The 13056-nt window shown below is 32.9% G+C and overlaps 1 protein-coding gene across 2 annotated transcripts in view; it reads right to left on the reverse strand.

Annotated features, from left to right (window-relative positions):
• The window catches only part of UBE2K (ubiquitin conjugating enzyme E2 K), a 68645-nt gene that overhangs the window by 16412 nt on the left and 39177 nt on the right, over positions 1-13056 (reverse strand). For both annotated transcript variants that reach the window (XM_034671927.1, XM_002925166.4), the window contains 2 exons: positions 10498-10591; positions 6330-6388 (listed from right to left, as the gene is read on the reverse strand). In XM_034671927.1, the coding sequence (XP_034527818.1) occupies positions 6330-6388; positions 10498-10591 (153 nt within the window). The remainder of the gene's footprint in view (positions 1-6329; positions 6389-10497; positions 10592-13056) is intronic.

The raw sequence follows: 13056 nt of genomic DNA on the forward strand, positions 1-13056 counted from the left end.
ACCCCTAGCCTATCTCTCAAGTCATCTTAAAAAAAAAAAAATTAAAAAAAATTAAAAAATCCCCCCCCCCCCACCTTGGGTCTTTCATACCTGTTTCTTCGCTCAGTAACACATGTTGATGCCCTCTTCTGGCTAATTCCTACTTAATCCTTTAAGTTTTGGTTTCCATATCCCTTCTTCCTGATCTGTTCTCACAGCACCCCATACTTTCCTTATGTCATCATACTGATCACACTTCTATAATCTCTTCCTTATATGTCTTCCCTAAAAGGCTCAGTATCTATCCTGCTTACTAGGGATCCCAAGTACCTAAAGTATCTCACACTGAATGAACAGGCAATTACCATTATGACAAACCTGTTATTAGAGCTAACCAACATCCCTCTCAAATACAGAGCAGGTCAAAAAAGACAGGCATACAGGTGTTATGTACAACAAACATTTCTTCCTAACAGATATAACCACGATATTCGTATCTTAATTTCTACCATTCACTGAGTTTAAAGTATAAAGATACGAAACAACTATATGCCACAATTTCAGTAACTCAAGGACATTACAGCATTTTGTGACTTTAAAACAAAAACTGCTCAATCTCTTCAACACTGGAAAAAGAATTTTATTTCATTTTTTAAAAAGATTTTATTTTTAAGTAATCTCTACACCCAACATGGGGCTCAAACTCACAACCCAAGATCAAGCATCATATGCTCCACTGACTTAGCCAGCCAGGTGTCCCAGGAATTTTAAATTACTACTGAAGTCATCAGGTTTACAGTTAGGCAAGTGATCTAAGGTGTCTTTTTAAAGACGAGTCTTCAATACATGATCTCTATAAATTCTGTATGAAAACAAATACGCATATATGCAGGATCAAGGAAATTATTAAACTATTTTTGTTACTTTGTACTAATCTACAGTTTTAGGAATAAATGCCTTCGAAATTTCCAAATGATATAATAAAAAAATTTTCAGGGGCGCCTGGGTGGCACAGCGGTTAAGCGTCTGCCTTCGGCTCAGGGCGTGATCCCGGCGTTGTGGGATCGAGCCACATCAGGCTCCTCCGCTATGAGCCTGCTTCTTCCTCTCCCACTCCCCCCTGCTTGTGTTCCCTCTCTCGCTGGCTGTCTCTATCTCTGTCAAATAAATAAATAAAATCTTTAAAAAAAAAAAATTTTTCAAGAGGACATTCCATCACCCACTACTATGGATATAAGTATTTATCTTAGTTTTTTTCTGTGGTCTACCACTATGTATCTCCTATTCTTCTTTTGTTATTCTTTATCAACTACCTCATTTCTTAGATTTTTCCATGTCTTTTTCTTTCTCAAGCCTTAATATTACTAGTGGTATCCACATGTGTTCCAGAATTGTGTCCTATTATTTTATACTCAATTAACATCTACTGTATTTGTCACTTTTTCTCATAGTGCTAACACCTCTGTTGTATATCAACAAAAATGTAGAATCAAAAACACTTGAAGGGATGAAGCATAAGAGTAAGTAAAAATACAAGGACATTTATTATGACCTACTTTAGTCATATTTGACACTAATTACAAAACAGGTATGAAATGGTTTACAGTATTAAAAGACTTACTAATCACAATTCAAGCCTCCTTATTTTCACCAATGAAACTAATACCAGCACCATCTGGGTAACTTCAGAACACTCATTACCTTTGAGGAACACTCAAAAGAACTTCTTTATATAGAAATATTAAGAATACATAAATATAAACAAATATCTATTTATAAAGGATAAATTTTCATAAAAATATTAAAAATTTTAAAAATACTGAACATCTTATACAGAAATATAAATCTTAACACCATGTACACAGTGTTATGAGACCAAAACAAAGGAAGGAGACTATTCTTATTATCTACATTGGCACACCATCATCACTAATCTATTTGTTTTTTCCATCACTAATCTTATCTCCTCCTGGAGGACAGTATCCTATTCATTCACTCTTTAGTTCAAACACTTCAGCACCTACTTCATGGTAAATTTAAGCTCACATTTCCACTGAATTACCAGTTTCAAACTTTGAACTCAAGGATGTTATGATATTAAACCAGCTTTAACTAACTTATTGTACCAAAAAAAATGCTATATTATTTTAAATATGCATGTGCAGATAGGCAGACCCATTAAAAGTTATTAACAATGTTATTTATGGTCAATTTCACATATAAAACTACATTTATAATGTCAAGAAAAAACAGGAAAATTCACAACCTAATCTCTAATACATAACTGGACAAATCATTGAGGAAGAGTCTTCCTAATTCAATGAATTTTTTCATTAATAATATAATTCCCTTTAGAAATAACACTGGTTGTATGCATTGAATTAAATTCCTTCTACACTATATTCAGCTGACTCAAAGATATATCTTCTCTATTTAGAAGCAAACCTTCTGCTCTTCAGGTTAATAATTTATTGCAGAATAATAAAAAAGAAATACTCTCTGACCACTGTTACCAAACATGTAAGTTTCAACCTTACATTTTAGCTGCACAATAGTAAGACAACACAACCAGCTACCTTCAGTACTGTTATCTCATGAGGCTTAAAATTAAACCTGAGCCTACATATTAAACGTATGTGAACAAAATCCAGCAAGAAATTTACAAATACTCCCCCATTTTTTCCATTATATTTACCAATCAGTAACATATTTAGAACATATTTATAATATGATCATTTACATTTACTGCAAAAGCTTAATGCCATAAATGGGATGAGTACCATATTTAAAAGAATACTAAATTACAACTAAGATTAACTAGTTGAAGCCAGAGGAAGACACATTAGAATGATTAAAGACTTTTCTAAATCTTGAAGCTACCTCAATAAGGAATGTCTGGAATTAGGATAGTAGTGGCCTGAAGAACAATAGGAGCTCTGTTCTCATGTTAAGAGTATTTTTCCCACTGTACTAAGAGAAGGAGGGTGAGAGAGGGACGAATAAAACATTGATTTCAATCATTAAATAATATATCAAGTGCCTGAAACAGAGCCAGGGCTATGCAATCACCTTGGAGCTATATAAGACTATAGAGGGAAATAAACACTTTCACTGAGATCATAATTCACCTATTTAAAGTGCACAACTCCATGACGGTTTTCAGTATACTCACAGAGCAGCCATGTAACTAACAATCAGCAGTCATTCCCCATTCCTTCACACACCCCCAGTCTTAAGCTACCACTGACCTATTTTCTTGTTTCTATGGATCTGCTGCTTCCAATGTTTCACATAAATGAAATCATACAATGTGTGGTCTTTTGTGTCTGGCTTCTTTCATGTAGCGTGATGTTTTCAAAGTTCATCTATCTTATACCACATTATCAGTACTTCATTTGTTTCTATAACCAAAATATATTCCGTGGTATAAATATGCCACATTTTATTTACCCATTCAGTTGATGGGCATTTATGCCATTTCCACTTTTTGGCCATTAGGAATAGTGCTGTTATGAACATTTGTATACAAGCTGTTGTGTGGACATGTTTTCACTTCTACCGGGTAGGTACCTAGAAGTAGAGTTGATAGGTCATAAGGTAACTCTATCTTTACCATTTTGACCAAACTATGTTCCAAAGCAGCTCCAACATTTTACATTCTCACCAGCAATGAATGAGAATTTCAATTTATACAGGAAATACAAGTGTCAATGCTATACTTTCAAACGATGTCACAGAAGGAGGCCAACAGGCTACTTCAAGAAGGGCCTTTTAGAGTGGTAGTCACTGGTTAATGCTAATATTTATATAGTGCTTACTCTGCGTAGACACATTTATAAGATTCACTATTTCATTAAATCTCAGGTATCATGGAATTATATAATACACCATTACTTTATGTACCCTGAGAAAGAAAAAAAATCTGCCAATTAAATTATGACATGTCATCCATCAAAAGGTGTATTTTCATTTCAGAGATATTAAACATGTGAAAAAGGGGTGCCTGGGGTGGCTCAGTCGGTTAGGTGTCTGCCTTTGGCTTGAGTCACGATCCCAGAGTCCTGTGATGAGCACAGTGTCGGGCTCCCTGCTCCTCGGGTAGTCTGCTTCTCCCTCTGCCCCTCCCCGTGCTCATGCTCGCTCGCTCTCACTCACTCTCTCACATAAATAAATAAAAATAAATTTTAAAAAAACTTATAAAGATATGTGAAAAAATGTTTCATAATTCTATGAATTCTATTACAATAATTTGTACATGGATTAATTCCTTTAATCTTTATAATCCTAAGTGAGGATTTTATAGATGAGGCAACTAGGGAACACAGCTTGCCTAAAATCATAAAGCCAAGAGTGCCTGGGTGGCTCAGTTGGAGAATGCAGCTCTTAATCTTGGGGTAGTGAGTTTGAGCCCCACGGTGGGCAAAGATTACTGAAAAAAAAATTATAAAGCCAATTAAATGGCTGAAGTAGATTTGAACTTTCTGGTGGACTGCTCTTGTTGGTGCAGTCATATTCATTGGTTTAGAGATTATGCCCTCACTCCTTCCTCATCAGGATCAAAAAAGTAAAGCGCACTGGGCCCTATGGGATTTAGGTTCTATTTAACCTCTAAGCCTCAGGTCCCTCATTTATTAGAACTGTTAAGACTGTTTCAGGAAAGGCATACTGCTACTGCCATTACTGAATAGTAAAAAATGTAGTGGCTGAAAGCAGCATCTTTTGAGATCTTTTCTTTCTTCCTCCTTATTTCCATTAGAAAACTTTTTTAGGCTATGAGGGCATCCTTATCTTTAAAAATTTAAAATCTTTCGTTAAATTTATGGTATTCAACAATTAAAGTATCCTCAAGTGTGCATTCATCCCAATGATAACATTAAAACCTAGACTGAATCCAGTGGTAACCAGGATGAGGATGAAAATTAAGTCACAGATACAAGATGACAGCTTAACGATAGTGGTCATCTCTAAATGGTCATATTGAACATAACTTTCTCAAATTTCTACAAAAAGCGCAAACTACCTTTTTAAAAAAAATGTTTATTTATTTATTTTAGAAAGAGAGAGAGAGACAACACAAGCAGGGAGTGGCAGAGGGAGAGAATCTCAAGCAGGCTCCATGCCCACCATGGAGCCCGACGTAAGGCTTGATCTCACAATCCTGAGATCATGACCTGAGCTGAAAGCAAGAGTTGGATGCTTAACCGACTGAGCCACCCAGGAGCCCCCAAACTACTTTTATAACAGAGGGGAAAAAAAAAAATCAACCAGCTTAAAAGGTAGAAACAACCAAACTGTCCCTCGTTGAATGGATAATGTGGCATACACGAAAAACGGAATACTATTTAACCTTAAAAAGGAGTAAAATTCATATACATGCTGAAATATGGATGAACCTTGAAGAATTTTAAATGATACAGATAATGATTCAAGTGAAAATGACAGAAAAGTATGAAATAATAAGCACCATCTACAAACAGCAAATAATCCACTTTGGAAAATAAGACCCATGTAGTGATTTAAAGTGGTAGAAAATTAGGATGTAAAAGACAACTGGGGTCAGGCTGTAGGAGGTTTTAAATGCCCAGCTAAGGAGTTTAGACTTTACTAACAAAGAAAGAAAAGAAACATCAAAACTGCACTTTAGGAAGATTTATAGAACAGAACTGCAAAGAATGAGTAGGAGTGACAAAGATGGATTAAATAATAGGCAAAACAGTAAAGTAATAAAGCTGAATGCCTAAACTAAAGTGATAATAGCAAAAGTAAAGACATAAAGGAAGCTGTTCAGTGAAAAAGTAAGTTTAGGTTAGTTCCCTTTGTTATACATGACCTAGGGCATTCCATTTCCTCTTTTAATATTCATCAGTTGCAATTATTTGTTCATAATTTTGTTTTTTGCTAGAATGTGAGCTCCATGAAAGCAAGGACAGTATAAGTCTTATTTATTGCTACACTGGCACGTAGTACTCAAAAGACTATTGAATGAATTCAGAATATACTCTTCAAAAAAAAAAAAAAAACACCCAAAACATACTTCTTTGAGACAAGTAAGAATCTGTATAAGGGTTCTCTAAATTTGGGAACATTGCAAATTTTTCCAGACCTAGAATTGAAGCCACTGTCAGATGAAAATCCTATTCCTGTCTACAGCCATTACTAGCTGCCTCTGAGTAAGCTTGCTTTTCGTTCTAATTCCAGAAGCAAACCATCTGCCATTACCTGAAATCTTGTTCATACTAAATTTATACAGACAACAACTCAAAAAGCTGTAATATTAATAAGCACTAAAATATAAATTAAATGGGAAAAAAATTTAGAAGTTCATGCACAAAAAAATATGCTTACAATACCTTAGGGGGATTAAATGGATATGTTTCTGGTATTTTTATCTCTAGCTGATATCTTCCTCCTAAAAAATGGGGGAAACAGAAAGTTAAGAATGCTGCTCACTTCAAATATCTGAAGCCAAATATAATGACATAACTTTTCAAAACATGTACTATTTCATATTCAATTACAACAAATTCATTTTAAAGGTGAAACCCAAAAAGGAAATAATAAAAACACTAGTTAATTGAAAGGTTATTTAAAACATATAAAATAGCCATTTTACACAACTATATTAGTTTATCGGTGAATAACAGCTAGAGATAGACGAATACATTAAATCCAAAGATAATCCAATGCTTCATTGGGTCAGTTAGGTAATACAGGTCACGTCTCCTTGTTTCCTCTAGCCCACACTGAGAAGAGTTGTTAAATAACAGAAAATATGGAAAGAATAAAAAGGAAAAAGGCAAGGAGGTATACAGGATAGATGGTACAGAGGAAAAAGGACATATGGTTATGTCATAAACTGAAAAAATCTACTTCTAGCTGGTTTCCTCAAATGCAAAAATGCCCCAAACTTTTAACTTGTGCCCTAGATGAAAGGCCAATACTTTCTTGTTAAAATTTTAAAAATAAAATTCAACAATAACAGGTAGGCATAAAGATAAAAAACTATTCTCTTCCTCTCAATAGGTATACAAAAGGAAACACTTTACACAAAGAGGTTGTTCTAACCAGTAATGTGTAAACAGAATGCAGTATTCTGTTTTGAAGTCATCCTGAGCAACTAGCAGCCAAATACGTATTTTAAAAAGTTTATCTAGCTTTCCATAACTGGGTAATTCAAGGGGAAGGTAACTGCTGCTCAGGAAATTCTGAAGGGGGATGTCTTCCACTGGGTAAGAGGGGGGATTTGAAACCTAACTTCAAGGAACCTTCCAATCCTAAGATTTTATGATCCATTAACATAAAACACACACTATTCCAAAATGTTAACAAATAAAACTGTACAACTAAAATACTTACATATGAAACTATGCCTAGGATTTGCTTCAAACTAATGAAGGGATGGATCAGATCAAAGACTGGCCCTAAGTTGATATTTATTAAAGCCGGATGATAAGTACACCGAAGATTCATTATACCATTTGTGTTCTGTATATAGCTAAAACTTTCCATAATAAAAGTAAAATAAAATACAAACTATGCACAGTATTATTAACTTCAAAATTTCATAATCAATTCTCAGTATATCCTGGATTATCTCAAATCCACCTCCCTCCATTGTTAGGAATAGATCAATGTGGATCTGGGAGAAAAACAAAAAGAGCAATTCACTTGGTACCACTTTCTTCAAGCCCTTTCTGGTCCCAATTCTTTTCTTGCTAATTCTTTTTAATGGTGTCCCTGATGCATGAGTTGAACTAGATGCCTGAATCACAGAGCACACGGCAACAGTGAAATCAATATAAAGGAAAATAGTCAAAACAAAAGAAACAAATACAGGTTAAGAGAAGAGTACCTGAGAAAATTCTGTGTTTATAGATAGACCTGTTTTTGTTTAGAGTTACAAATGCCAGCTTCAAATATAAGCATAATAAATTTGGCCTGAGAAATATGTGGATTCTTTTTCCTTGCTAAGAATCTTACTGGGAAGATTTATTCTGATAAAATCTAGATTACTGACTCTATAATTTTCATATAAAGTTCTTCCTTCTTGAATGTCCAAAATAATTTCTTAGGAGCAGTGTGAGAGCCCAGAAAAATACTATATAAATAATGCTGGACCCTAGAGTTCCCCCAATTCTGTTTTTACTCCACACGCTATTAATATGCTCTATTAATATGCTCTGTCTTGCCTTATTATTATCTGACAGCTTTCAATATATAACCACCATAATATTAATCATAGCATTATTTGATACATATATATACATCAGAGCAACACAACTAAGCAAGCTTTATAACTATATTATTCATAAGTTTTCACTATAAATCATTTCTTCTTAAAGAATACCTTTTAATATTAAAAATTTATAATCTTTAATTTTAACTTCATCTAAAAAGAAGATGGGGAAGGGATGAGATTTTTAAAAATATCAACAATTATTCCATAAATTCAGAACAATTCTTAGGAAGAAAGGCTCAAGAACTTAACTGTTCCTTTGCCACTATTACAGCAAAAGAGGAAAATGGAGTTAAGTAGCATGTACAATATGGTTAATTTTTCCATGGGTATTCTACTTTTCAATCTGATTACTTTTAACACAACATAAAAGTTTCCTCATTAGTTAATGATTATAAACAGTTTAACATTCCACATGGAAACACTTGCCTTAGTTATTGAGATTGGGAAAAAAAAAAAAAACCTCTCAAAAACTAGCAAGAGCCCTGCAATAAATATTATCAAAATACTTCTCATGTTCATGTTTCCAAAATGTATCTTAGTTTATGCCCTTGAATAGTGCTTTTCCTAAATAAAATGAACAACTTCTCTTCCATAGTTTTACGATAAAAAGGACACAATTCATACCCAAAAAGCATATTAAAACTAGTCTTATCAAAACAAAAACTAGTATTATTAAACATTAATATTTCATTTAGTGGCAGCAGAAACAAACTCTTAAATAAGAAGGTAATGAACATTCTGCCTATCTAACTTAGTTCAGGAGGTGCCTCACAGTTTATAAATAACAGTTTGCTGGAACAGTTCTAGAATGATAATGCTACTGCCATACTGTCTTTTAAAAATACACCTAAATAACCTAAAAAAGATTCAAGAATGAATATGTATGATGCCTGCCTTTAAGAAGAAGTTAATGTATCATTCCATACAATAACTACTATTAAGACAAGAACTTGATTTTTACTAAAGATCTTTTTTCCATCTAATGATTGTCAAAAGGACTAACTAAACAGCATCCATGAAAGCATCCAGACAAGGTGTGGCATATATAGGAGGCACTCAATAAACAATACAAAACCAAATAATGTCAAGAAATGGCTCATATGAACTATAAAACAGGAAATAAAATTTTATCAAGATTTAGAAGGATATGATAAAGACATTCTAGCGTCTTTAAAATTTTATATGAAAACAAAAATATTCTAGAATATTGGATTTTTCTGATGACTTTGGGTTAACTGTTCATTAAGGAATTATAAAACCACCTCATTCAAAGTAGACATAACCACCACTTCTAATATTCAGTCAATCCTCATTTACTCAAAAGGAGAAAGTAATTAGAAACACTGGCTTTGAAGTCAAAGGCTATTAGGACTCAAATCCCAGCTGTGCCACTCAGACGTGTGACCTTAAACAAGGTACTTAACTTCTCTGAGCGTCAGTTTCCTCATTCTATGAAACAGTGATAACTACTTACCTCAGAAGATTTGTTGTAAGGGTAATGAGAAAATACATGTAAAGCTCTAAAAAGTAAGAACTCAATAAATGCTACTACTACTACTACAAATTGTTATGATTTTTACTAAGCATATATTTGAATGCCTATTATATGCAAGAACCTTGGTTATGTTACATAACCTAAATTTACAATAATATTCATTATGGAAGATTTGCCTAATGAAGAAATAAAAAGCTATAATGCTTGTTTATCTTGCCACCCAATTCCATAGTCTAAAGTAGCTACAGACTTAGTTTGTGAACACAAAGTTCAGCAAAGTTGCCTCCTTTCTTTCCTCTTATCTTTAAACAATCACTCAAACCTTTCCTGAATAAAGAAAATTAAATATTTGGAATACAGCCTGTGTGAAAACATATGAATGAATGAAATACTTAATGACAAACAGAGGAGAGGAGCTTTTAAAAAAAAAATTTATCAGTCAGAAATTTAAGGCAAGATTTGTTAAAGATACCATATGAAGGGTAATTGAGCATCTATAGTCCATATATTAGAGGCTTAACATGCTAGATGTTTTCTACTGTTAAATTTTAACCTATACAATTTTAACTTGGCTCTGGTAAATCTATGTTGGGGAAAGAAAAAAATTAGCTAAAATTTAGTAAGAAAAATCAGTCTATATAAATATCTAAATTTATTATTTAATATCCTAAGCCAAATGAAGTTAACCTTCCATGTAGTTTATAGATGCTTAAGATTATTCTGATTTAATGTTTCAGATAAGTTCTCATACGCACAATATTTTGATACAGAAAAAAGTACTTGCCTTCATATGGTGTGTCTGGAGGTCCTGCTATTTCTCCTCTTAATTCTGTAAAATTCTCATCTACAAGATCTACTTTAATTTGATTTTTGCTCGTCTTAAAAATAAACAGAAAATAAATGTTAGTTATAGCAGCAAGAAAAAGGCCTATTTTTAAAATATTATCTATAAAAAATTTTGTAACCCCCTCTTTAATAAACTTGATTATGTGCTCTAGTAAAAGTAATAGCATGTGCTTTTCTAGGATTTAATTAGCCAGTTTTAAGAATATTTAAAACCAAAACACTAACAAATTTTCATTTCATTGTTTTTGTAATGAAATAACACCACTTTGAACAATAGTACGATGGCTTGTTAACTTTACTAGAATGTTTAGAAAAAATAGCAGACACCTATTTTATATTTGCCAACTTCATGTATGTTACCTCCAAAGTGATGAGTCTATTATTCCTCTGTAGATGAATGCTGCTATACTACACCCAAAGGTTACATGGGTTCTATCCATATGAACAGAAAACTCAGGGTCATTAAAAGCCATGTAGGGTATAAACTAACCACAACAACTCTAGATGTTTAGGTTAACTGAAATAGTATTCCATCCACCCAGATGGTGAAAACTCTAAGCATATAGCTAATTTTCCTTTTCCATGAAAATTCTTCTAGACTAAAATGTCTCACTAGAATCATCTAATGCTTTCTTCAATTTGTTTTAAACTGCTTAACTTCAGTGGCAACCACGTACTCTTCAAAACAGACTGTTATTTAAAATTTATCTACATCTATTTATTTTGCACGTTACATTTCTCAAAGTCCTTTCACATCTATAATACTATTTCAATTTCTCAATCTGTTCTGAGTCAACGGTGACTTTAAATGATTCAGAAACCCTCCAGGGGGATTCACATTAACGTTCAAAAGTACCTATCTGCAAACGAGCTCTCCACTTACAATTTGTAATCTACACTGACACCTTACTGGTCCTAAGTCTAAATTCCTAATATGGTAAATCTTCACTTTTTCTCAATTGTTAAAAACATAAATCCTTAATATACACGTTATGTTTTCATTTTTTGGGTTAGAATTTCATATTTTTAACTAAGTAACACAACATATCCACTCTTAAAAAAAAAGCCTTGCAAGATTTCAAGAGTAAATTTTTTGCTTTCAAACCTACCTTCTTATGCTTGTTTACTGGATGAAAAATGTAAGAATTACTGTTTTAAGGTCCATGGCTTCCTCCCCCAACCTCCAACAAGTAGATACCAATTTTACTTTTTCTATACTAAGCAGTTCATATTAATACAGAATGTTAAGTACTGAAAAAATATATAACTTAAAACCCAAATTTTAAAGATTTCATATGACTTCTAATTAATCTTATCTTTTTAATAATAACATAAGATTTAAAAACCATGCATTTTAAAAAACATTCTAATTAGTAGGTTTGTTTCATAACCTTTTTTATTTTACCTTTGGGATTAATGTATTTCATATTTTTCTGAAGTTGATTTTACCCCAAAATTAAAATTAATTACAAATATACACATGGGAAACTTCTTCCTGTGCCCTAAAAAAATCATTATCATCCTTGGTATTTGTGGTGGAAGAAATATACAATTTTACCAATGATAAAATACCTTGTCCAGTATGCACAGGAATGAATAATGTTAAAATGAAAATCAAAGGCACCACACTTTCACTGACCAATTTAAGAAGCTGCAAGTAGAACTATAAGCCTTCCAATTCTCCTGCGAGTTCTAAGTAAAACAAGAGTACTCAGATCTTGCAAATCACCAATGCTTTCAAAGTTCATTAGAGTTTCCCACAATACCCCCTTTTCCGAAAAGAAGTAAATAACCTTAAAATGTAAGGATACTAAAGGACATGATTAAAGTTTTGGGGAGGAAAAGAGGAGATAACAGAAATTAGAGAAGCTGCCTTCCAGATTGCCCCCAATTCTCAAGTTAGTAAAATGCTAAGTAAACAATTACTGATTTTATTAGTATTCCTCTGTCCTTATTTCTGTCATTACCCCCAAATTATAATTAGAGGAAAATGTATCTTTTTTTCTCCTCTACAGAAGGCATACTATTAGTGAAAATTATTTAGTACATTATGAAAAATGTACTAAATAATTAGCTAAAAAAAATACAATCACCATGATGAATCCATTATAAGGAAGCATCCTATATGGTCTAGATAGAGTAGGGTCTTTATCTGCAGATAACCAAAGATAAAAAGAAAATGGAAAGTTAAAGACAGATTTTTCACAGCTTAATTTTTCCATCACGCAACAATTATCCTTTATTATCTCCACAGTTCAACGTCCAGTTACTCCACAATCCAAAATTCAGATCCCAGTCCCCCAACAAACTAACTTAAAATCCCACTCAAGAACTGTAAGGAAGATACAGAAAATGGCAAAAGATGACAGTATTTTGAAAAGTATGGCCTTTGAAGTCAGACAGATGAGAGTTGAATCCAAGTTCTGCCACTTACTTGTGGCATTAATTTAGGTAAGTCATTTAATATCTCTCAATTTTATTACTCTAAAATGAGAAT

This window comes from Ailuropoda melanoleuca, chromosome 11, assembly GCF_002007445.2.
Source record: "Ailuropoda melanoleuca isolate Jingjing chromosome 11, ASM200744v2, whole genome shotgun sequence".
Taxonomy (NCBI): domain Eukaryota; kingdom Metazoa; phylum Chordata; class Mammalia; order Carnivora; family Ursidae; genus Ailuropoda; species Ailuropoda melanoleuca.